Raw genomic sequence first — 25620 nt, 5'->3', positions numbered from 1 at the left:
GTCACGAACAGCACGACATAAAAAAAAAATCAAGAACAGAGAAAATAAAAGACTAAGGAAGGTTTTTAAAAAAGTTTTACAGTATACGGTCCTTAGTTTAATTTTCCTGGAAGGTTCAAATCCCCCATCCGTCACTTACCGATGGCTCAACCTTATGTAAATTACTTTGCATCTCTTACCTTTAACTTTCTTCTATGTAAAAGGTGACACTGCCACCAACCTCGCAAGGGCTACAGAATACTGAGATCATGCAACACAGCTCTGGTATTTTCAAAACGCTGGAAAGAAGAGTGGTTTAGCGTAACAAGGAAAAGATGGGACCTGTTTCTGGACACCACGAAGCTGAGATGTTGGAGGGACATCTCCCCAGAGACGCGTGCTGGCGCTTAGGATTACTTTTGCTCAGCAAACATTTCCTGAGCACTTTTGCTACAGGGGACCCTAAGTGAGGCGCTGAGGAATGAAGAGTCCAACAAATGTGCCGTCACCCCACGGCGAGGCTGAACGCAGGGAGAGAGAAAAGCTGAACTTGGAAGGGAGAAGTGAAAGCCGTCTGCACAGCCAAGGGGACAGAGGCTGTGACCTTTACCTTTCTTTGTCTTACAAGGCCCACACTCAGGGTGGATCTCTTGCAACGGGAGAGACACCACCTTCGCAAGGCCAGCATTCAGCATGTACTGGTACAGCCGCTTAAATGTCCTCTCGCACAGCCCCTGCCAAAACACAATGTAAGAGCTGCCGTCAGAAGCGAGCGAGGCGATTGCAACCCCTGAAGTCCTGTCAGCAAACACAGGTTCAGGGTTAACCCGGGGTAACCGACTCCCTTGAACGAGAGAACACAGGAGGAAAGCCTGCAAGCTATGCCGTCGAGGAAACAGAAGCAAGGTCCAGAGCACTAAATACAAGATTCTATAAATGGTTTCGATGACAAAAGGGGCAAAGAGGTTTATTTGCTCGAAGATCCTGAAAGGACACGTAGGGCTGGGAGTGAGGCAGACGGCAGGGCAGAGCCACAAGGCGGTTTTTCATTGCATACTGCCAGTGTTTGGTTTTCTTAAATTCGAGTGTGCTATTAACACACACACACACTCTCTCACAAAGCACACACACACCTCCCCTGGGCAATGGAAAAAAAAAAATAGAAAAAAAAAAAATGTAGTGCCAAAAAAATTTTCAGTTTATCAGCGAAGCTTCCACAAAATGAGGAGGGGTGTGTGCACCCTACCACTCACAGCGCCGGGAGGTGATGTGACCAAAGTAACCCCTATGTGCCCCTAACCGCAGGGGTCATCAATGAGCAGCTTCCGGCATAGGTCATGTTTTCCCATCTACACATTTGTGAAAATGAGTGATTTACTTGCCAACGTTAAAGTGAGACTTCATTCAAAAAAAAAAAAGGTTCTGGCTACACTTGGAAGAACTCGGGCAACAAATCCTGGGACTGTGGGTCCTCAGGGCGACCCCTGCGGCGAGCCAGGCCAGGGGTGCCCAGGCAAAGTGGCCCCGTCGGCCCCTCGCAGGTCAGAGTTGAAGGTCAGCTCCTATCTGTTACCGGCAGGTGCCATCTTCTCTTAGGACAGCCAAGAGGAAAATTAAATAGTTCTTGAATCCGTACCAACAGCAAAACCATTTTTTTCCTACTTGGCCTGTTTCACTCTTTCATGTGTCCATCCTGGCCGCCAACTTGGCCCGTTTCACTCTTTCCTGTGTCCATCCTGGCCGCTGACTTGCATTTGCTTTTGCAACCCCTGGAGTCATGAGGCAGTTCCCGCTACTGTAAGCCGCGGACGGAACGAAGGGCGCCGTCCCTGGAGTCTCACGGCTTTCCTCTCCCTCTCTGGGAGACGGAGATGGAACAAATGTGTGCGGGCTGCCGCCACGTATGTGTGATCACCTCTCAAGGCCCGCGCGTCTCCCAGCCCTTGGGCAGGAGAACATACGGCTATCAGAAAAATACAGACGACTCACATATGGCTCATTCAAACACAGCGGCTTGTAAATGGGCTCTATCGTTAATCTAGCTGTGCCCCCAGCATCACGGAAAGACCCTACGGAAGTTCATCCATCAAATCCCAGCCCCTAACATATGGTCCTAAGTCCTGGACCATCCGAAGCAAGGGAGGATGATGCAGCCCCAGCTTCTGGGGGCTGCCATCAGGGACTCACACAATCTGCCCTGCATAAAGGGAAAGGAATAGCGTGAGCCTCCCCCACGCCCCGAAAAAGACAGCATCCATATTCATGGCATCAACCTCCTGTATTGGCTAATTATTCACTAAGTCCCGCTCAGCTCCCTCTAACCCTATTTCCAGCTGCCGACCAGACATCGCCAAGTGAAAAGTCTCAGAAGATCTTCAGACTCAATAAATCCTCAAGTCGGATTTGTCACGCGCCTCATGCTCCCGCAAATGTGTTCGTCTTTCTGTACACTCTACTTGATTCATGCATTCATTCCACAAATATTTACTGAGCACCGATCATGGGCTTGGCCCTGGCCGTCCGCCTGCTGGGGCTTGAGCAGCAAACAAGTGGGCCTGCTCCCTGCCGTCCTGAGCCTGTCCTCAGCTCTGTCCATTTCGGGGAGACGCAATCACTCCAGCCAGACAGCAAAGACTCTTTCTCCTTCATGCCCGCCCCCCCCATTCCCCCTCACATCCTGGGCCCAGTCATCGAAACATCTCCAAGGACTCCAGCAGTCTGCCACTTGGGAGCCCGGCTCTAGCCGCCAACATCCGCCTCCCGCCTGCACCTCCAAGCTCTCGCCCTCCTCCTGGCTTGTTTCCTCAAGATGCAACTTCTCAGGGCACCTGGGTGGCTCAATGGGTTAAAGCCTCTGCCTCTGGCTCAGGTCATGATCCCAGGGTCCTGGAATCGAGCCCCATGTGGGGCTCTTTGTTCAGCGGGGAGCCTGCTTCCCCTTCTCTCTCTCTGCCTGCCTCTCTGCCTACTTGCGATCTCTGTCTGTCTGTCAAATAAATAAATAAAATCTTTAAAAAAAAAAGATGCAACTTCTCCATCCACAAACTGCAGCCAGCAGTTTACAAGGCTGAAGGCTACAGCCCAGCCCCTCAGCCTGCCGCTCTGGACCTCTCTGAGCCAGCCCCATCTTCCCTCCCCAGCCCCAGGTCTGTGACCCCTGCCCGAGCACTGCGGCTGGATTCCCGCACCTCCGACACGTCAGCCCCGAACCGCTCTCCCGTGCCTGAAATGCCAGTTCTTGTCTACTTGGGGAACACGTCACCTTCAAAGCCCCGCTTGGCCAGACGTTGCTCCATAAAGTTTCTCCCAGCTCTGAAGAAAGTGTGTCCTTCACGGAGCTCGGACGTCATCCTTTTAGATGGGCTTCGAGCCTAAGTATGTGTTCACATGGCCGCCCTCCGGTGACACCGCTCCATGACAGTGTAAGACCTGTCACCCTAACTTCTGTCACCGCGGTGCGGCACCCAGCTCCGACTCTGCGCAGGCGCTTGCTGCAGTCTTTGCTGGGTAAGTAACGGAACTGAGCGGGGCCATGGTGACCTGTGCCACCAGACGGGCCTGCTCTCCCCATGCCTCAGTGACCCGGTCGGGCAGAGGGCTTCATTCTGCAGTGTGTGCTGGACAAGGAATGTGAAGCACAGTGTGCAGAATTTGTTGCTTAAGCAAGGAGGAATTTTCTTAATTTCTACGAGGGTTTCTAAAGAAGCTTTATCGGTCTGCCTTTCATTTTCCACTTCTGATGGAGACTCAAATACCGAAAAATACTTCTTATCACAAACAGCACCGCATGTGTACTGACCAATGACACGGGCCTGCTGTCTGAGAGGTGACAGGAAGGGTCCTGGGGTGAGGCCGGGTAGGTGAGTGCACAGCTGGCCTGAGCTGACGGCTGTTGGGAGAAACTGCAGGCCTGGCCCAGGCTTGCCGGAGCCTCTGATATTTCAAAGGAAGCTGGACACTTAGGTTTTTATGTGAACTCTCAATTAAAAAAAAAAAAAAAAAGCCAAGTCAAATGTACTTTTAACAACACACAGGCCAAATCTGACCTGTAAGCCTCAGAATCTGTGCTCTAAACAGACCCGGGATGGCGCGCCCCGGCGGCTCAGTCAGTTAAGCATCTAATTCTTGATTTCGGCTCAGGTCATGATCCCAGGGTCCTGGGATCGAGCCCCGGGTTGGGATTTTCTCCCTCTGCCCTTCCCCTCCTCACATGTACACGCTTTCTCTCTCTCAATAAATACAGGTTTTTAAAAAAGATTTTATTTATTCGTCAGAAAGAGAGAGCCAGCCCACAAGCAAGGGAAGCAGCAGGCAGAGGGAGAAGCAGGGTCCCCCTTAAGCAAGGAACCCTACGTGGGACTCAATCCCAGAACTCTGGGATCATGACTGAAGCCAAAGGTAGATGCCTAACCAACTGAGACACCCAGGGTTCCTAATAAATAAAATCTTTTACTTTTATTATTATTACTTTTTAAAGATTTTATTTGTGAGAGAGAGCATAAGCAGGGAAAAAGGGCAGAGAGGGAGAAGCAGGCTCAGCACTGAGCAGGGAGCCCCGTGTGGGGCTCAATCCCAGGACGCTGGGATCATGACCCGAGCCAGAGGCAGATGCCCAACAGACTGAGCCACCCAGGCGCCCCAAATAAAATATTTTAAAGAGACTCGGGCATGTAGTAGATCTAGCATTAGAGGAGAGGCCCCTTTCCCTCTCCGATGGAACCAGAGACTGGGGCTTCACGCCAGTGCAATAGCACGAGGCGAGGAGCAGAGATTATCCTGGGGCCGATAATCCAGACTCCACACCACGTCCCTTTGTGGACTAATCACTGTGACTCAAACCGCCTGACTTTAAACTTTAGGTTTTCAGTTCTGCCATCTTAAGCTCCAGGACAATGTTTCTGTCCCCTTTGCCATGCCGGCTCTTCCCTAGCTCCTGGCAAAGACTGTCCTCATCGGCCTGGAGGCAGCGAGGCCCCTCCGTGCTCTCCTCTCCCTGCTTCATTCCTGCCTCTCCTCTGGGGGCCCAGAGACCAAGCCAGTATGTGCTTTTCCCCCAGCACCAGCTCGCCTGCGTCTCTGCAAAGTCACAATGCCCTTTCCGTATCAAGCCAATGGGGACAGAACTAGAAGTGCGCTTACGGAAGCACCCCTAAATGTCCGGACTGGCCATTCCGTATGAACTCGTACAGCACGTCCTAGAGCAAACTGTGAGTGTGGGGGAGGAAATGGGGCCAGTTGAGAGCACGACGGCCTCCAACAAAGGACTGAGCACTTTCTTATCCTGTGAAACAAAGAAGATCGCACTTGTTTCAAGATGAGGGATGGTCGAGTCCATTAACGGATTCCAAATGCCAGTCATTTAATCCACACTCGACAAGCAGGTCCAGGCTGCGGCACGGACCATTCCAGCCTGGCCCCCAGGCGGCCCCGGGCACTCACCAGTTCCTCCCTCAGCCTGCCCAGGGTCTCCATCTGGTTAGTCCGTGTGCTCAGCACACCCGAGAGCTTCTCCATGAGGATGTCGTATTTGCTCCTTCTGTGAGAAACACAGAACAGTTCATCTTTTCAAAGTTATTACTAAAGAGCGCCTGTTTTTTAAAGATCACAAGACTTAAATTGACAACATATCAGACCAGACCACCTGCGTCCTAGGTCTCAGCCACTGTCCAGGCCACATTCCGCACCTGGCGGGGTAGAGACCATGGCTTGGAGCGGTTCGGTCACATGGCAAAATGCACTGAGTAGCGACGGCGTACAGACCAGACTCTCTGGCTGCAGCTGTCGTGATTCTTGAAAATGCCTTGTGTTTTTATAAAACCATAAAGTTTAGGAAGCACCTTCTATTTTCTGCACGATTCACTTGGCAAAGGGATTATTTAATAAAGAAGTGAACAGGGTTTTCTGAAAAGTCAGAGTCAAGAGGCGAACCTAAGAGAACCTAGGTCTCTGCCACACCCAGTGCTCACTTTGCTGTCCTGACGTCTCTGATCCTGAGTACAGCTTCTCCTCTGACTTCCCAGGAACAGATGGCCCCAGCTTCCACCTCATTTTTATTGTGTCATGATGGCTTCCAAGGAAGCTATGAAAGAGAGCGGAAGGCTCCCGGACTGTGGGTGCCTGGGGAAGGTGCCCTTGGCTCTAAATGCCCACAGGCCTGGGGCAGGGAGGTTGTATGTATGGGATTTAGAGTCAACGCCCACATCTCCACTTTGACTGCCTCTCAAGGCATGAAAAAAGGCAGGCACAGGTATTTCCTGTACGTAGACCAGTACCGGGCACTGGGTCGTGGTCATGCTCCAGAAGAGGAAACCACGCTTCAGAGAGCTCAAGTGACTTTGTCCAAGTCAAGTACAGATGACTTAGTCCACTGTTCTCCCTGCCAGCCACAGCTGCCACCTGTGTTCTCTGTAGACACAGGCCACACGCCAGTGAGGAGTCTGCTGATATGGGTATTTAACCAATGCATAGTAAGATAAATAAATAAAAATTCAAATTCTTGAAGCACGATTCTCTCTAAGGCAGGATTTCTAAAACATAGGTTTGAAGCTGAACTTGGAATTTTGACAGGAATACAATGATATCATTACTCCTGGAACTCCTCAGTCAAGAGTCTATCTAGACACGTTTTGGACACTTTCCCTGGGTCCAGGCCAGTGCTATGTAGCAGGTACTGGAAATCCTCAGTGTTCATCCACCTCTCTGCTGGAGTACGTGCCAGACCCCTGGGTGAAGGGCAAGCCCTGGGTCATCTGGCGAGGGGAGACTCCGAGTCATTCCCCGTGGTCCAGGGAAGGGGGAATGCCTACTGCCCCTCAAGTCTCCCATGCACCACGTGCCTCCACCACTGGACACTGTGGCCACGGACTCGGGGGCGTCCAGCCTCCTCGCCCAAGGACCGTGTTATTCTAGGTCCTTCACCAACTCTGCCTCCCCCACCCTGGTTGCTGCACCTCCCATAAAGGAGGGCACGAGGTGCTGGAGTAGAGGCCTTTCTAAATGGTGGTGGACCTTTTCTTTCCCCCATTCCTATGCCAGGCAGTTACCCCAACAGGGAGGAGCAAAGAGTCAGAGACTCACTCCCACTCTCTGATGCTCAGAAGGGAGTGTGCACCCCTCACCATCCTGCTATCCGCCCGGACGAGGACACAAAGCTGAACGGCAACATGTCCCACAGCACTCGCTCAGCGGAAACCTCCCCTCGCCCTCTAGAGCTGCTGTTGGAAAAACACGCCCATTTTAAACTGGAAAGAATTCACTCTCAATTCTGTCACTGTAACGAACCTAATTCGATTTATTTATTGTTACTTTTACACTCTTCCCAGAATTTCCCCAACATGTTAACAGTTCCTACTGCCGGCCTGTGGGTTTACAGGATTTTTTCCTCCTCCTTTTCTGTATAATCTCCAAATTTTCTAAATCAGCATGACTTATTTTCATCATCAGAAATAGACCATAAATATTTTTCCTAAAAAGCTGTAGTCATAGGGCACCTGGGTGGCTCAGTGGGTTAAACCTCTCCCTTTGGCTCAGGTCATGATCTCAGGGTCCTGGGATCAAGCTCCACATCAGGCTCTCTGCTTATCCCCTGCCGTCTCTCTGCCTGCCTCTCTGCCTACTTGTGATCTCTCTATCAAATAAATAAAATCTTAAAAAAAAAAAAAAGCTTTAGTCATGTGATTCTGTCTCTATGATGTGTAGAGGTCTAATCCACGGCTGAAATTTCACCAGAACAAAGTGTTTTCGGTCTGCACACTGTACCTGTCCACGTGAAACCGGTTCAGGAGGAGCAGAATGGAGTGCTGCTGGGCTCCAGTGGGTAATCGGATCACATGGGACTGCATTGTGATGAGCCCGTTTTTGTTCAGAATTTTCCGGTGATAGTGGAGCTTCCCAGCATCAACCCTGGAGGAGAGAAGAGCGTGGCTGTGCCATTTTGCTTTGCTGGCGGCTTTCACCCAACAGTAGAGGGCCTCTCCTGTGAACGTTAAGTGCTAGAGACACACCCTTCCTATCCAGCCACTCCAAGGGACAATGGCCTCGAAAGAAAAGGCATGCCTCAGCCTCAGCGCACCCCAGACCCCCAGCAGAGGTGGATAGAAGCCTGGGGAAAGGAAAAGGAACGCGACAGGTCTCCAGTCCTGCAGTAGCCCATGAGTAAGGTCACTCTACATTCTGGCTGGCCCGATTTATGCCCACTGCTCTGGCCCCCCCTTAGAGCTCCACCTTCCACTCTCAAGATGCCTGGTTTGGACACTATACAGTCGCCCCAGGGTCTCTTCAAACAACAAAGCGCTGCCGCCCAATCACCATGGGCTGCAGACTGCCCCAGCGGCAGGTTGGAGAGGAAGGAGGAAGGGAAGTCAACAGGCCTGCACTGGGAGCGGGGCACAACCATCGGAGAGTCCTAGCATCTCAAGAGAAGAGAATCATGCTCTCACTTGAAAGCAGTGGTATGGAGGTCTCGCTGGAGCTCCCCTTGCCACCGGGACCGGCCTAATCGCTCCAAAATGCAGTAAGAGAAGTCGGGGAGTTTCAGGTCCGGGTCACCCTCCGAGCCTATCAAGGCCCTGTAGCGCATGTCCTGGGAGGCAACGACAATCAGTCTCTTTCCCCACCTGCAAACAAGAACAACCGCACGGAAGAAGTGACTTGAAGTGACTTGAAGAGAATCAAAATGTGAAAAAACAGAACCTTAGAGAATCACCATTTTGTACTGCTTCTTAGAAATTCACAATGCCCCGTCTCCAAACTGCATGGTGTTTGGGCTGAACAGAATCAATCCTGTCATCTTGCGTGGAGCCTCCACAGTCTTGCTAAGATACTCAGTCCGAGCCCCCAGGGCCTGGAACGTCCTATGCACCTTCCACAGCTCTGCCTCTTACCTCCTTGGCCCTGCTGGTCCCAAACAAGCTGCTTCCTCTGCCTGGCTGCTCCTCTCCCTCGGTCACAGACTTAGAACCTACGCTCTCTCATCTCAAACAGGCTTACAAAGTGAAACTGGCAGAGGTCAGCAGGGAAAAGCAAGTTTGAGACCAGGGGACCCGGCCTGCTGCTCTTCAAATGCGCTCAGGTTTACGGCACTGGACATTAAAATCCCAACATTCCAGTTAGCTGACTCAGGGACTCCTGCACGGCCGGAAGTGCTGAGTGTGGCCCTCAGACAGGATGTCAAGTACTGATTAAGCACAATGCGAAGTACCAGAGATACCAAGATAAATAAAAGCGGTATCTCCCAGCAAGGAGCTCACAGTCGGCTGAAGGGGAAAGTCAGGAGAGGGAGCGATTACTGTAGGGCCCAAGAGCCGGCAGTGAGCAACTCTGGTGGCCGAGCCTATGAAATGCCATTACGCGAGGAGCCCCCAATCCAGCCTGCCTGTGTGAACAGAACGTGTGCACGGTAACCAGGGGACGCTCTCATAGGAGGGGACCCTAGAATTCGCAGTCAGCAGGGTGGGTGAGGGACAAGAAAGCAGAACCTCCAAGCTTCCGGAGGCATGAAGGAGCAGGCCTTCCTGGGAGGCAAGTGGTGTGGCCTGGCGGGAAAGTGGGGGTTGGGCTCCGAAGCGAGAAAGCAGAAGGTGAGCTCAAGGGGTCAGTGGGAGTCCACATCCTGAAGGGTCCTGCAGGGCCATCGCGGGGAGGTCAGATGTCATGACACAGGTCAGGGGCTGTAACCCCACACCCATCAGGATCACCATGAATCAATGACATTTTTAGGAGCTGAGGTAGTGCCAGGCATATTCTAGGTCCTAGAGATATGGCCATAAACAAGACAGGGTTTCCGCCCTCAAGAGTTTACACTCTGGTGAGGAAGGGGTGGCGTGAATCAACACTCCAGACCACGTTTGGTACTGGGGGCGCCTGGGTGGCTCTAGTCAGTAAGCGCCTGACTCTTGATTTTGGGTCAGGTTGTGATCTCAGGGTTGTGAGACCGAGCTCTGCACAGGGCACCACACTGGCCATAGAGCCTGCTCAAGATTCCTTCCATATATATATATATATATATATGGATATATCCATATATATTCCATAAGTAAGTAAGTAAATAAGTAAAAGATCATTTTTGGTACAACAAAGAGTAACATAACGGTGCCTGGGCAACAGGGATGCTTTCTGAGGAGCCGAGATGAAAACTGACTAAAGAGGAGGGGATAGAGACAGGAAGATGTGAGGCAGAACCTTCTAAGCAGAAGAGCGCACGCAATAGCCCTGAGACAGAAATGAACTGTGCAAATCTGGGCCACGGCACAGGGAAAGCTCAGGCTGGCTGAAGGGCTACAGTGGGAGAGCTGGGGGGGCAGAGGGTAGGTCCCACCCAGGCCAAGGGGCTAACGTCAGCAGGCAGGGAGCTGCAGAGTGTGGAGCACTAGGTGGGATACGACTCACGGATCTGGCCTGTATCACCAAGTGAAAATCAGTGCCAGGGCAGCTAGATCCTATTTCTTTGTTTGTTTTGTTTTGTTTTTTAAGAGGAGCTAGAAATCCAGATTTTAAATATCAGCAATGAAATAAAATTAAAACCAAAAAGAACACCATGCTGGCTAAACAAAGCATGTATACAGGGCATATGTGCCCAGTTGGAAACACCTCCCAAGTGACCAAGGCACTGTTCATCACAATTCTGTCTTAGAGAAAAAAATGCGCCATGTGGTATGGAAAGTTCCAGAAAGGAGAGACAGGGGCGTCTAGCTGAGCGTCTGACTCTTGATGCTGGCTCAGGTCATGATCTCAGGCTCATGGGATCCAGCCCTGCATCCGGCCCTGGGCTTAGCAGGGAGGCTCCTTTATTTATTCTAAAATAAATAAACAAATCATAAAAAAAGAGAGAGAGAGAGAAAGAGGGAGAGAGAGGGAGAGAGAGGGAGACAGCAAGAAGGCAGGAGACTCTTGCATTATCCTGAGGCCAAAGACGGTCTGAGAAGGTCAAGTCCCCAGGACTTGGTGGCCAGCTGAATGCAGAGTAAGTCTGGAGAGAAGGGGCCCCGGAGTCCCAGGTCTGCGGCTCGTACAGCAGGCACAAGGGGACACCCTGGAGCAGAGGACATCACAGAAGAGGCAAAGAAGGGAAGAGGAGGCAGGTTTGGGGTGAAGGAGCTGTGATGCTCGAACTTCTGGGCACACTGAGGAAGGCGTTACTGAACTCTACATGTGGCACTTGGGAGACGTCTGGGGAAGAGAAAGTGCCCTTGGGAGCAGCCCAACATTTAAGGGGTAGACGGAAGTCGGGGAGTCCAGGAGAGAGCTGGTGAGGATGGACCAGAACAGAAAAACAAAGCAGGAAGCCACGGGGCAAAAGCTTTAAAACTCCCTGACCTGGGGTGGAAGGGTCAGGAACTTAGGGCCAAACAGCGTCCCCAGGCTGGTTAGTAGGAATCTTAGAGGGTAAGATTTCGGGGAAGAAATAAAGGCAGACATCAGCGGGCAGAGGCGTGAAGGAGAAAGAGCTATTTCTTCCAGGAAGGCACAACTGCGAGCAGCAGGAGAGCTCTACAGCCCCGGAGATCCGAGGTCCAGGGAAGGTCCTATTGTAAGATGGGCAAGTCATTACAGCGGAGTTGAGAGCCCCAGCGGGGAAAGCAAGGGAATGCGGAGAGAAGCCATGTGGACACGTTGCAGAAGCAGCTAGAAGTCGGCCGAGTTCCCACCGGCAGCTTCTCCCTGCTCTGTGAAGTGGGAAGCGAGGTGGGAGTGGGGACTGGCTCCCTGCATTCGCCACGGGGGGGAAACGGGAGCCCTAGCCTGGACAGGAGAAGGCACTGATGCGAATGAAAGCCGGCTGCTCTGCCCCAGTGCGCCAGGCCTGGGGACACAAGGGAAAGAGAAAACAGGCCCCCGAGCCAAATTAGCACCCCCAAGAGTGGGGTGCAGGGCGGGGAGCTTGCTTGGTGCAGGGCTGACACACAGACCGGTCTCCGCGCGCTGACTGTCCCCGCTTGGCTTCAAGGCAGGAGGGGGCCCGTGAGGCTCCGTAGCTGCGGAGCTTCCGCAGCTTACCGGCCAAAAGCTTCCGCCATCATACAACGGGGCTGTAAAGTCTTGGTCCTGATGTCACTGGTTATGTTCTTCCTCTCCTTGAAGTACCGGCAGGAGCCCTGGATGCCGTCCTTATTCTCCAGGATCATATGGATGGGGTAGACATCCTCCAGAGCGACTGGATCCCTCCGGGACTCCAAAATGCCGGTTTCCAAGTCAATCTCTTCATACCTAAACGGGGGAAAGCAGAAATACCAAAGGACGACTCAGCTTCGGAAAAATACACACGTGGTTCCTCGCTCTTCTCTTCTTTTCTTCCTTTCTTTTTTTCTTTCTCTTTCTTTTTAATTAAAGATTGTATTTATTTTTGGAAAGGGAGCACTCCAGGAGGGAGAGAAAGAAGTAAAGAATCCCAGGCAGACTTCACGCTGGGAGCCCAAAGCAGGGCTGGATCTCACGACCCTGAGATCGTGACCTGAGCCGAAACCAGAAACCAAGAGCCGGATGCTTAACTGACTGGAGCCACCCAGGCGCCCCTGGTGCGTTCTTCTGACGACCTCCTGCAGAGATCAGAGAGCCAGAGCTCACTCCGTCCTCTGTCTTGCAAATGCAGATTAGAGCAGCATTCCTGCCTTTCTATCCCAAAGAACACAGACCTCGGAAAGGTCTCCCAAATCCACCTCAGAAGCTGAACGATAGAACCAGAACCATCTTCCTGGCCCAACTCATGGCCGTTCCGTTTCCCTCCAAATCCAATGCCTGCATGTTAACAATTTTCACCTCTGAATCCTCAGTCCTGTCTTCTCCTGCAAACACTGATCCTGCGTCTCCCGTTGTCCACCAAACACCCCGAATTCAAGGAGATCCAAATCGAAGTTATGATTGCCTCTCTCCGCCTCCAACAGAGTCCCTCCTCTCCACTTTGTCCCAAATACGTCGTATCAATGTCACGGGGACAACTCTGACTTGCGTTTCTTCCTTTATGCAGTCAGCCAAGTCTGTGAGGCTTTCCTAACAAACCCTGTTCACAGCCTGAACTAGTCTAGTTGAGGCTAAATCCCACTTACACTTACCGGCCCTTTCCTTCCGCACCTTCTTGTGATCTCTAGCCGGCTTTATCCCCCATTCCCAAATCACATCTGGCACCATCTGCCAAGAGGCAGCTGTGGACTGCTGTCCTCCACCTCTCCAGCCGCACCTTCCTAGGCTTCTTAGACGGTTCCTAGTTCTCCATGCAGTCTTTCAACACAGGTGCACCTGTGGGCCATGTCTTAGGTCTCCCATCACACCATATTCTCTTCCAGGGATGATCCTGGCTCATGGCTTTAACAGCCAACCATACGGGATGACTGCCCATGTCCAGCTCTATCCCTCCCTCTGGCCTGCTTTCGCCCAAGGAAGCAACATGTTTACTGCGCAGAATCGCCACGGATCACCCAAAGGAGCCTTGAATTCCATGGGACTCAAAGCCCATTCAGCACCTCGCCCACCTTCCCCAAGACTCAACAACCCTGCTGCCCTGCTGCTCTTCTCCCGACTAACAGGGACGGGGATCAATATTCACTCAGGAGGCTGAACGTCAGGAATCAGAAGCCGTCATCCCTGATCCCTCTCTCCAATACCCCATACCCAGGCACCAAATCCTCTGGATTCTTCTGCTTCCTACGTCTTGATGCCATCTGCTTCTCTTATGGATTCTCACCTGCCCCACAGGAAGCAAAACTGATGCGGAGACCAAAGGCAAGAAGGAAATGTAGATGAAATTAAATTTCCTCATAACCTGCAGCCCATTGTTACCTAAGGCAGAAGAGTCAAGTTCCTCCAGAAAGCTCCCAACTGAGGCTTTGGTAGAGGGAAAAACCAACCTTCGCTTGAAAACAGCCAGGCCTCCAGGGTCCTGTGAGTTCTCTTTAACATAGGAGAGTGTGTCTGGAAACCTCCCTACGTCTTCACTCCCCCAACTTGAAAGTTTATAAACTGACCCCCCCCCCATACAACACCGTGCTGCTCTTTCTGCCCCACTGGTCCTGTTCCCATGCTTTAAGGAAAGTCTTGTAGCACTGAAGACTCCTGCAGAATTCTTTCTCGGCCTGTTGGTTCTGAAGCCCAACCGACAAACCACATCAAACCATGATCTGTCGTGTCGGGATTACTAAAATCTCTCAACTTCACACTCTGCCCTCAGTCTGACCCTTCTTTGGGGGAGGGGAGGCAGGGCTTCCAATGGTTCTTTTGATAAAGGATAAACTCTTTAAGTGGATTAAAGACCACTGATTACCTCTCCAGTCCAATGGCTAAGGGCAGAGAACATTCTGTAGGCCAAACTTCACGGATTCAAATTCTGGTTTCCGCTCTTGCTAGCAGATACCTTGAACAAGATCTCTTATCATCTCTGGGGCTGACTTTCTCTCCGGGAAAACGGGAATGATTATGCCCACCTCCTAAAATTATTGTAAAAATTAACTTGCGAGGGACGCCTGGGTGGCTCAGTGGCTTAAAACCTCTGCCTTCGGCTTGGGTCGTGGTCTTGGGGTCTTGGGATCGAGCCCCGTGTCAGACTGTCTGCTCCGTGGGGAGCCTGCTTCCTCCTCTCTCTCTCTCTCTCTGCCTGCCTCTCTGCCTACTTGCGATCTCTGTCAAATAAATAAAATCTTTAAACAAAATTAACTTGCTCTATGTCAGGATATTAGCAGCAAGTCCTAGCTCACCGTACACGTGCATGTTAAGTGCCAACCACTCTTATTCCCCATTCCCCGCCTGCAGTCCTGCACCTCAACCACACTTATTTCTCCTCCCTGAGGTTCTCTCTCCAGAAGACCCTGCCAACTGGCCACCTAAATCCAGTCTTGAAGTCTTGTTTCCAGTATGACTTCTGGGAACCTCTCTCCTCACAATGTGGCTCAACGGCACAGACTCTTGTTGTCGAGACAGACTGTGTGGGTGTAAATCAACACTCTGGTCACTTATCATCTCGGGAACCTTGGACGGGTTCCTCAATCTAGGACTCCGGTTCCTCTTCTGCAAAATGGGGACAGTGACAGCGCCTACCGCCGAGGACCAAGGGAGACCCACCTCCTGAACCTCCCCAAACGGGATCTTACGGTGCAGTAACAGGCCAACCATAAGCACTCAATCAACGCCAGCCGCTGCTGCTGCTGTTCTAGTATTATTATTATTATTATTATTATTATTATTATTGTTATTGCCAACCTTGCCGTTACGCCTATGTCTAGCTGCCTTGGGTTCTCCAGTCCAGCACTGAGGATGCCCCACAAAGGGTGGCTAAACTCAGCGTCTCCAGCCTCGGTCTGAACGGACTTCCTTTCCACCACGAAAAAGGAGCACCCCCCCCCCCGCCCCAGTCCCGCTCACCACCACCCAAACACCTACACGGACCGAACGGGACGTCACCAAACGACCCCGAACGCCACCCGAGGCCCGGGCTCCGCCAGGCCCGAGGGACCCCCAGCCAGCCTTACCGCCGCGCCCCCATCGGACCCGCGGTCCTGCCCCGCCCCCACCCTGCCCCTCGGCGCCCCCATCGGACCCGCGGTCCTGCCCCGCGGTCCTGCCCCGCCCCCCGGCGCCCCCGTCGGACCCGCGGTCCTGCCCCACCCCCCCCTCCCCCCGTCGCCCCTCGGCCCCGCCCCCACCCTGCCCCTCGGCGCCCCCATCGGACCCGCGGTCCTGCCCCATCCCGCCCCTCGGCGCCCCCGTCGGACCCGCGGTCCTGCCCCGCCCCCACCCCGCCCCTCGGCGCCCCCGTCGGACCCGCGGTCCTGCCCCGCCCCCACCCCGCCCCTCGGCGCCCCCGTCGGACCCGCGGTCCTGCCCCGCCCCCCCCCCGCCCCTCGGCGCCCCCGTCGGACCCGCGGTCCTGCCCCGCCCCCACCCCGCCCCTCCTCTCTCCCGCCCCCTCCCGTCAGACCCGGGGCCCCTCCCAGCGCCCTCCGAGGCCGGGCTCCGCGCCGCCCGCCCGCCCCGGGGCCAGGCCGCTGACCGGTCCTGGAGCTGGAGGTCGGGTCGCTCCCGGGGCTCTTCATAGAAGCTGATGCCCGGGTGGGTGGCAAGGGCCCGCCAAAGGAACTCCTGCGTGTAGGGCTCCAAAGGCAGCGGGAAGGGAGGCACCCGCGTCTCCAGACGGCTCCACAGCGCGGGCAGACACAGGCCGTCGAGCCCCTCCAGAGCCACCTCGTCCAGCAACGACTCCAGCGCGTCCATTGCTACTTCAGTGTGCGGCTCCCCGGGCGCCTGCGCACCAGGACTCGAAAGGCCCTCCAGCGCGCCTGCGCAGAACCCTCGCCGGCCGCGGGAGGCGGGTCGGACCTACGGATCGGAGGAGGAGTCCCAAGAGCGCCGACGTGACGTTGCGCCCTCTGGGGGCGGGCTCAGGCGGCGACGCTCCGCCGCCATTGGTCGGGAACCCCGCAGTAACCAGGGGAACTGCAAACAGTGCAGGGGCCGCTTCCGGTGCGAGACCCGGAACCGCCGCCCCGAGGGATGGACGGTGAGTGTCCGCGGGCCCCTCGGGGGGGTCGGGGTCGGGCAGTTGTTCGGCCGTCCGTGCCTCAGCGCCCTCGGGCAGAGTCCGAGGCCAGAGAGCCCCGGGCCCCCGCGGCCTGACCTCGGGGGCTCTCCGGTCAGAGGGGCAAGGGAGCCCCAGGGGTCAGGGGTGGGGAGAAGAGGCCGCTGGTGGGGGCGCGGGGAGAGGCCAGTGGCCGCACCGCCGTGCCGAGTGGCGCTGCTGCAGGTCGCGGGCTCGGGGGAGCTTCGGCGCGGACAGCAGAGGCAGACGTCTGAGGCGGGGTCTCGGGTGTGTGCCTCGGGGGTGGACCGCCGAGGCCTGGGAGGGGGCGTGCGGTAAGCGTGGTCTTGGGCAGCGCGGCCGTCGGGTCCTGGGAGAACCGAGGGGGTGAGGCGGGTCGGCGAAGCGGAGGGCGGGCTGTTTCTCTGCGCTTGCATGTTCCGTGGGCCAGGAACTCCGCCGGGGCCGGGCCGGGCCGGGCCGTCGGGCAACACCTCGTTAAGCTTCATTCCTGCCCTTTGAGGTCAGTGGGGGTCCCCCTGTTGGGCAGGTGAAGGAGCTGAGGCTCAAAGGAATGAAGTCCACGTGCCCCACATCGCAGAGCCCGCAAGTGGCGGAGTGAGTACGAAGCCCCGACGGACACCGTGTCTCTGCACTTAAGGGACCAGAGCTTTGAGATGTGGGGACGGGTTTTGGAGGCCCTTCATTCCCGACATCGCAAAGGGAGATAGAGCTGCAGGGGCAAGTCGGGGGGGGGGGAGGCTGGCTTGGGCCGCGATTGGAAATCGATTCCCCTTTCCAAAGGAAAGCTGCTCACTGGGTTCCGACCAATGATTTTCCTGGGGCACTTCTCTAACTACCCTGACAGCCTCTCGGCCTGAAGGCCAGACGGCCAGGTGCCGCCTCCCGGCCACTGTTTAGAGTTCCTGATTAGAATCATGGAATGGACCGCTGGAAACAATCTGAAAACAGGCTGTTCTGACCTCCTTTTGAAGATAGGAAGACTGATGTCTACACAGACTGTTAGGATCTGTGCTAGAATCCAGATCGTTGTTCTCGGGTCACCACTGTCCCTTACTTTCAGGAATTTGTTCCTTGTATCCACTTAATGCAGTGGGAGGGGGGGTTTATTTTGATTGAACAGTCTGATCTATACTTAAAAGACGTCTTTGCCCTTTGTACTTTGGAGGTACGATAAAACGAGATTTCCAGTTTGCCTGGTAGAAAGATCAATGTAACATTGCTACAGAAGAGCAGTTCTCAAATATTTTTAACTGCAGGACACCTTCATGCGCTTAACCTCGAAAGAGCTTTAGGTGTATTCTATCTAGGATATTTACCGTATCAGGAAGTAAAGCTGAGAACATCTTAGAACATTCATGTATCAACTACTTAAAAATAACAGTAAACGTGGGGTGCCTGGGGGGCTTAGTTGGTTAAGCATCCGGATCTTGGTTTTGGCTCAGGTCATGATCTCATGGGTTGGGAAATGGAGCCCCGAGATGGACTCCACACTCAGCAGGGAATCAGCTTAAGATTCCTTCTGTCTGCCGCTCCCCACACTCAGTATGCTTTCTCTCTCTCAGTAAAATAAATCTTAAAAAATAACAGTAAGCCCATTACTTCTGAGTATAAGTAATAATTTTAATGAAAGATCGCCATGCCCCCCCCCCATTAGTAGGAAGAGTAGCATTATTTTACATCGTCTCAAATCTCTTCAATGTCTGGCTTGACAGAAAATAACTAGACTCTCATTTCTGTTTCAGCAACCAAACTGTTGTGTCTTGGCCTCACACAGATTTTAATTGCCTGTTCAAATAACTGTAGACATTCTTTTTTGATGCTACATCAAAACTTAGCACATGGTAGTTTCTTGAAGGGTACGTACAATGTGCTGAGACCATATTGGTGAACTTTTTGTTCTCTGTTATATTTAAAATCCACTGGTTTATCTTTCCCTTTGTTCAGATATTTTACCCATGTATGGTTTTATTACATTAGGCATTGGTCATTTGGAAAATGTTGGTTTACTGAGTTCTGCAAATCTTCCAAACGTTGACATTTCAAATTCCATTATGTAATATCAAGTGGAATGTCATTATACAATATCAGGAAAATCCTATTTGTTAATATCACCACCTGGCTCATTTTTTAGCAAAAAAGTTTAAGCTGCTAAACTCCAGGTAGTAGAAACAAGTTTCATTTGGGCAATAAACCCGTCAGTTGCTTCCTTGAAGGGACTGCTCACTTTCTTTTCTTTTCTTTCTTTCTTTCTTTTTTTGTTTTTTTCTCTATTTGAGAAAGTGTCTGTGAGACACCCAGGTCTGAATAATTAGAGTTTGTTAGTTGTATTCAAGTAAAAATAGCATTCTATACATATGTGGCTAGTTTAGCTGGTAACTCAAACAAGCACACATAAGTGTTTTCTGGGATCAACCATTATATTTTGGCTTGTAGCGGAAGTGCTTGGTGTGTATTTGCCATTGTGTCACACAGAATATTGAAAAGCTGTGGACTCATGAGAAGAAATTAAGTAAAACTAACTTTTACTATTTCATAGGGATATTCTTAGGTGACAGTGATTTTTTTGGTTGTTGTTGATTTATCATGAATACATGGCAGTAAAGAATACAACGACTACTAGGACAGTTTGGTGCCACTGCCCTGTAACAGTTTTACCTACTGCCACTGTCCCATCATCAGTGCAGATAGCGACGTGGTGAAGATGTCTTAGAATTGTGATGAAAATGGTTTTGTCCTTGTGAACCCCTCTTCCTCCCAGGGTCTGTGGAAAACAGTTTGAGAAACATTGCTATAGATCATTTTCAAGAAGTCCCGCTCAGTTGCTCTCTCAGCATCTCGCTCACTCCTAAAGCGTTAGCATGGCCCGACTGAGGAACCTGTTAATTTACAGATTGGTTACAAAAAGGAAAAACTTGTTCTCTTTAAGAAAGCATTTGCCCTAAGACCAGATTTAGCATTCAAAGGATCCCTTTTACATTACAATTTTTAAGACTTAGATTTACACAACTATTTAAAAAAAGATTTTATTTATTTATTTGATAGAGACAAAGCGAGAGAGGGAGCACAAGCAGGGGGAGTGGGAGAGGGAGAAGCAGGCTTCCTGCTGAGCGGGGAGCCCGATGCGGGTCTGGTTCCCTGGACCCTGAGATCATGACCTGAGCTGAAGGCAGACGCTTAACAACTGAGCCGCCCAGACGCCCCTTACACAACATTTTATAGGCACCTACCTGATGGGTAAAGTGAAACATGCCATGATGAACTGAGAGTCTAGCCAACTAGATACGCCAAGCCTGGCCTTATTGAAAAGATGTTTACCTCCCAAACTTACAAAAGCTTAAGTATCTAGAAAGTGTCCCCAAACTGGATTATAATTTGGCTGATTCTGCAGGTCCAAATCACCATTGTTTTTCACATTTTTCCTGGCCCATTTGCTTTGGCTTTGGGCAAGTTTTAACTGGCTCTGCAATGCAGTGTGACGTGATGTTGATATATTTGGGGGGCTGTGTACTGGTGGATTCACATCTCCGCTGTGTACTCTGACCTCTCTGAGCCTCAGTTTTCCTGTCAATAAAATGGAGCTGATGATAAGACTTACTTTGTTTGATCTGGTAATCCACTGTTGAATTATACGAGATTAAATGTGAACACACATAACGCCAAGTCTTCCTTGTAAAAAGCACTTGGACGTGGTAGCGAATTCTTTTTTTTTTTTTTTTAATATTTTATTTATTTATTTGACAGAGAGAGAGCGAGATCACAAGTAGGCAGAGGCAGGCAGAGAGAGAGGTGGAAGCAGGCTCCCCGCCGAGCAGAGAGTCCGATGCGGGGCTCGATCCCAGGACTCTGGGATCATGACCTGAGCCGAAGGCAGAGGCTTTAACCCACTGAGCCACCCAGGCGCCCCCGTGGTAGCGAATTCTATCATTATCTGCAAATGGGCAGACTTCAGCTGGCAGAAGAGGGAGGGGGGATTCTGATGAAGCTCTCTAGCAAATAATAATCTTTGTAATTAGCCCTCTGTTTGTTTAAAGGAAAAGCCAACGCCTGGCATTTTTTATTTACCTGAATGTAAACGAGCAACGTGTGAGTCTTTTGCTATGAAGTGTTCACCTTTATGTTAAAGTCATTTCTTCCAGTGCTTGAAATGGTTCAAGGAAAAAAAAATATTTCTGCTCAGTTTTCAAGGAACATAATAATTAGACAAAAGTTCAGCACATCAACATAATTAGAAAGGATTTTAAAGCTGTTCATTTGCTTTTGCTCTCCCCAGAGCAGATATTCAACATTTCCCCCGCTTATCCTGTTCATTTGCTTAGTACACTTTCTCAAAGAATTAATAATGCCAAGATGAAATTTAGCCTAGCTTGTCTAAATAATCCCAAACTGCAAAACAGGTGACGGTTGAATTAGTAAGATTTTGTTGAAAGTATGCTGTCAGCATGTCTGGTCTCTTCTGGTCTGGTACAATATTCACCTGGGCTCCTGGTGATTTGTTCTTTTCTCTTAGTATTTAAAATAAACCAAGCCAAAAATGATGTGAACTAGAACAAAGCAGGCATTCAGCAGGCAAAATAAATGTGTTGTCCGTGGAGTCTCTATGTTTGTTCTGTCTTCCTTCCTTCTTTGCACCCATCCTTGAGTTGGATCCAGTTCAGTGATTTTTAGCTTAGAGGAAGTTGACGCTCTATGTTTTGCTTATTCTTCCTTAGGACATTCATTTAGTACGTCCACATTTCGGTGCCTTCTGTGTGCTGGAATCCAGAGATATCAAGACGAGTTAAGACTGGATCTAAGTGAAGAGTAGATGGGAGTTTATTGTAGTATTCTTTTTTTTCTTTTTAAATTAGGCTCCACGCCCAGCACAGAGCCCAACGTGGGGCCTGAGATCAAGACCTGAGCTGTGATCAAGAGTCACATGCTTAACTGACTAAGCCACCCAGGCACCCCTCCTTGTAGTACCTTAAAACTTTCTTTAAGTTGGGGCACCTGGGTGCCTCAGTGGGTTAAAGCCTCAGCCTTGGGCTCAATTCATGATCCCAGGATCTGGGGATCGAGCCCCACATTGGACTTTCTGCTCGGCGGGGAGCCTGCTTCCCCCCTCCCTCTCTGCTCTCTGCCTACTTGTGATCTCTGTCTGTCAAAATAAATAACTAAAATATTAAAAAAATTTTTAAAAAGCTTTCTTTAAATTGATGTTTTTGAACATAGAAGTTAAACATTTTTTTCACCTTAAAAAAAAAAAAGGAGCAATGTCGCAGATTTGAAAATGAACTTTAAACCAGAGGTTACGAATTGGGGGCCTCTAAATGAATCAGCCCACAGTCACATTTCCTTGGTCCATAATGTTTTATTTTTTTCAAATTTTGAACAAGTCATCAGAACATTGAAAAATGGAGGGATTTCTCATAAATACCTTATTGTGGTATTTTCTTAACAAAGATCAATAAAATCTATTAACACCAAATCACAGTTGTGCATGGCAACAGCTTTTTCATAGCTGGAGCCAAATGGAGACCCTCCTCCAACAGGGAGGCACACTTTCCACGTTGCCACAGCACCTCCCTGAATGCCCCTGCCGCGCATTGTATGTGTTCCCTGCCTGGGCCCCAGAGGCATCTGCAGTTACAATCCTGTTCCTGTATTCACTTGGGCGATTTTGGAAATCCCTATGGATTACTATTGTGCGGCACAGTGTGCCGTATATACCTGTTCTCTTCATTTTAATCTGAAAGAAAAAATGGGGGATATATTCTCTGCCCTGAAGAACTTCATAATCTGATGAGAAAGCCAGTCATCAACAGCTAACTCTAATCCCACATTGGATTCCCTAGAAAGTAACATCTGCAAAGGTCTTCCCTTTCTCAAAGCAGCCTCGCTCCCTGCCTGCTTTTGTAAATAAAGATTTATTGGAACACAGCTATGCCCACTTGCATATAAATGCGTACAGTCTATGGATCTCTTCAAGCCTCAGTGGCAAAGGTGATTAGTTGTGGCGGAGACCATATAGTCCATACAGCCAAAACTCTTGACCATCTGGCCCTTTCCTGGAAAAGCTGGCCAGCCCCTGCCATGCAGGATCTGATTTGATTCTTGAGACAACTCCGTACGACACTCAGTGTCATTGGCCCACTTATAGCCCGCAGCCAGCAGAGAGCAGAACTGGGACTCAGCCAATTAACGTGTACGCTCCACAAAGCAGGCATTCAGCAGGCAAACTAAATATGTGGCCCACAGAGTCTCTGTGTCTAGAGTATGTCCTCAAAGACCTGTCTCAAACTTGTCCCCATCCATGTGTGGCCAGGTTGTTAGACTTGGGATGTGAGTCTGTGGGCAAGTCCAGGCCACGAGTCTGGTCGAAGAGCACAGTTCAGAAGGCACTGCTCTTGCCTACCTCCTTGGCTCCCTCAGGATCTGACCCTGTGGCTGCGCCTCTTTCCAAGTAGGAGAGGGCTGCCAGGAGCAACGTGGTTAGTTGGAAGGAGGAGCTGTCCACAGCTCACTTCATGTAAGAGGAGGAGGTGTCCATTATCCTCAATGCACCAGACTGACTGCTGATGAACAGCTTGACCCTTGTAACTTTAATAATTGGTCGCAATTGCCGTGGTCACAGCACCTTAAATCTGAGAATTTCCCTGGGAAAGCCATGTGCCTCCCTTCCCCTATCCCTTGGTTGGTCTGCCAGTCTTAAGTCTCACCTACCCGCCTACCTTCATGTTCAGAGAGGTGTTATGGTGGCCTGAACTGGGTCCACTGATGAGCTTTTCCATATTTAAAAGTTGTGGTTTCTCATAAAAACCTGGATTTGTCAGTCTCTTGATGGAAGGATGCTTTGGCCTATGGGCCTGCATTCCCACAAAGCCCTGGTCCTCCAGCCCTGAATGTTGGTCCCTCTTGACCTTGGACATGTGATGACAGTTTGACCTCTTCTGGCTGATGACATCGGTCAGCAAGTGCCTTTTTCTTGCGTTGAGAATGTTAGCCTAAGCCTATAGACATCTGACATTTCAACCACTGCCCAAGCCAGCTCAGGAAGCTGGCCATTTCTTGTGCATATTCTTTCCCGCCTCCCTCCCTTTCCCTTGCTGTGTTCCCTGGAAGCTGTCTCTTTTCGGGTCACCTCCACACTGTGGATTGTGGTGACTGATACCACCTGCAAAATTAACTCCTCCCACATGGTGGGGTCCCTTGGCCTCCTCATGTATCCTGCTGTGTCCCAGGTACTGGGCTTCACGCCTTTCCTCTTCCTTGGGGACAGAAACCCACTCTCGTTCCTTTGTCTAGCCAGCTTTGGCCCCAGGACTGGCACAGGGAGATGTTCATGAGTGTTTGCTGGGCTAACATTGTAACTAGGAAAGAGATCAACTGGTTTGTCCCTTTGTGAATTGCTGGCTGGTCTCCATAAAACAGGCAGAGGAAAAGCCCTTGCAGCCAAGCCTACAGGTCAAGCTTCCAGAGATCTCACCTGGCTCCTCTTTCGCTAAGGAGAAAAGCATGGTCCCCCCAGACATTGTCCTCTGGAGTCATTCAGACCAGTCCTAATAATATGCCTTCACCTAGCTACCTTCACTACACCCCCAGCCCCTGTTGCAATCCCTCTACTTTGCAGTTAGCGTTCCTGTCCTCCCAGTGGGTTCACCATCGCCCCCACCTCCTGCCTCATTTTTGATTCTGATGCTACCTTGACCACCCTTAGCTGATGGATACTCTGGAGACAGCCCCTGACTTAACATGTCCTTGGGGGATAGGAGGGTTTTTGGTCAATGTAGCACCAGGCCAGGAAGTTGGATCACCAACCCATTCAGGGACCACTGCACTCTGTTACAGACTCTGAGTGACTTTGCAATGCAATGTGTGTACATGCCTGTGTGTGTGTTTGTGTGTGTGTGTGTACGTACATGCATGTGCACGCATGATCTCTCTCAAGACTCCCAGACTGTTGAGGGGTGCTTAGGTGGCTCAGTTGGTTAGGTGTCCAACTTTTGGCTTGCGCTCACATCATGATCTTGGGGTCCTGAGATCAAGTCCCGCATTGGCTCGGCGCTCAGCACAGAGTCTGCTTGTCCCTTCTCCCTCTGGACTCTGCTCCTCCCCCAACTCACTCAAGCACTCTCTCTCTCTCAAACAAATAAATAGATAAGATCTTAAAAAGAATCTGAAACTATTTAGATAACTTTTTATGAACCTGCCTGAAATCAAAGGTTGATAGTGGCAAAAGAGACTTATCAGATGTAGTCCAGGGAACTTGATAGATTTCGGAACTCTTTAAGGATCCTATGGAAGAAAACAAGTTTAGAAGCCTGCAGGGGGCACCTGGGTGGCTCAGTCTGTTGGGTGTCTGCCTTTGGCTTGGGTCCGGATTGCTCCCAGCATTGGGCTTCACTGTCGGGCTCCTTGCTCAGCAGGGAGTCTGCTTCTCACTCTCCCTCTGCCTGTTGCTCCCCCTACTTGTGCACTCACTCTCTGTCAAATAAGTGAAATCTTTAAAGAAAAGAAGAAGAAGCAGCAGCCTGCAGGGACCAGGCAGGTGATGTAAGTGACTGCAGTGTCCAGGGTGTATTTCATTAGGCTGCTTTATGTCCGATTCTTTCAACACCTGTGTACACTTTGCATACCTGGCAATATTCATCAGTTTCATTAGGAACTCGGTTGCCTACTAATTCCTTGCAGTATGTGGCTTCCTCCATCTCTCTCTCATCCGTAGAATAGAGGTAAGAGTTGTCCCACCCCCTGGGGTTATTGTGAAAATTAAAAGCATTCATTAAAAGCCCTTAGATCAGGACCTGACACACGACAAGTCCGTATGTGTTCACTGCCATTAGGATGATGACGATTCTCTCTTTTGCCGGAGATGTGGCCACTTTCATCTTCACTGTAGGGAAAAACCTCTCAGACCTGCTGATAAACGGCACCTTGGACTTGACCTCAGTGGCAGGGAAGACAACCAGCCAGCAGGGGCTGGGAACCAGAGGATACCATGCCAACTGTCAGGCCACTGTCCTCATCCTCAGACCACTATTGCCAGGCAGGAAGGCAAGTCCTGTGTTGCCAGATCATTTAGGTTTGCAAAACCATCCAGAGCTCAGGATTTTAAAATGTCTTATCTCCCAAGGTGTGTTAAA

General features: G+C 51.1%; 2 protein-coding genes across 7 annotated transcripts in view; one reads left to right on the top strand and one right to left on the bottom strand.

The window, feature by feature from the left end:
- The window catches only part of GTF3C1 (general transcription factor IIIC subunit 1), a 68319-nt gene extending 52079 nt beyond the window's left edge, over positions 1 to 16240 (bottom strand). For all 3 annotated transcript variants that reach the window (XM_004774007.3, XM_004774006.3, XM_004774009.3), the window contains exons 1-6: positions 15953 to 16240; positions 11974 to 12183; positions 8418 to 8594; positions 7738 to 7881; positions 5419 to 5515; positions 590 to 713 (exon numbers count right to left, since the gene is read on the bottom strand). In XM_004774007.3, the coding sequence (XP_004774064.1) occupies positions 590 to 713; positions 5419 to 5515; positions 7738 to 7881; positions 8418 to 8594; positions 11974 to 12183; positions 15953 to 16173 (973 nt within the window). In that variant the 5' untranslated portion in view covers positions 16174 to 16240. The remainder of the gene's footprint in view (positions 1 to 589; positions 714 to 5418; positions 5516 to 7737; positions 7882 to 8417; positions 8595 to 11973; positions 12184 to 15952) is intronic.
- A 115-nt stretch (positions 16241 to 16355) lies between these two features.
- KATNIP (katanin interacting protein) overlaps positions 16356 to 25620 on the top strand; it is a 172676-nt gene continuing 163411 nt past the window's right edge. For all 4 annotated transcript variants that reach the window (XM_045072506.1, XM_045072505.1, XM_045072507.1 and 1 more), the window contains exon 1: positions 16356 to 16459. In XM_045072506.1, the coding sequence (XP_044928441.1) occupies positions 16453 to 16459 (7 nt within the window). In that variant the 5' untranslated portion in view covers positions 16356 to 16452. The remainder of the gene's footprint in view (positions 16460 to 25620) is intronic.

This window comes from Mustela putorius, unplaced genomic scaffold, assembly GCF_011764305.1.
Source record: "Mustela putorius furo isolate JIRA1106 unplaced genomic scaffold, ASM1176430v1.1 tig00004039_pilon_pilon_pilon, whole genome shotgun sequence".
Classification (NCBI taxonomy): domain Eukaryota; kingdom Metazoa; phylum Chordata; class Mammalia; order Carnivora; family Mustelidae; genus Mustela; species Mustela putorius.
This window is presented reverse-complemented; position numbering and strand designations above follow the sequence as displayed.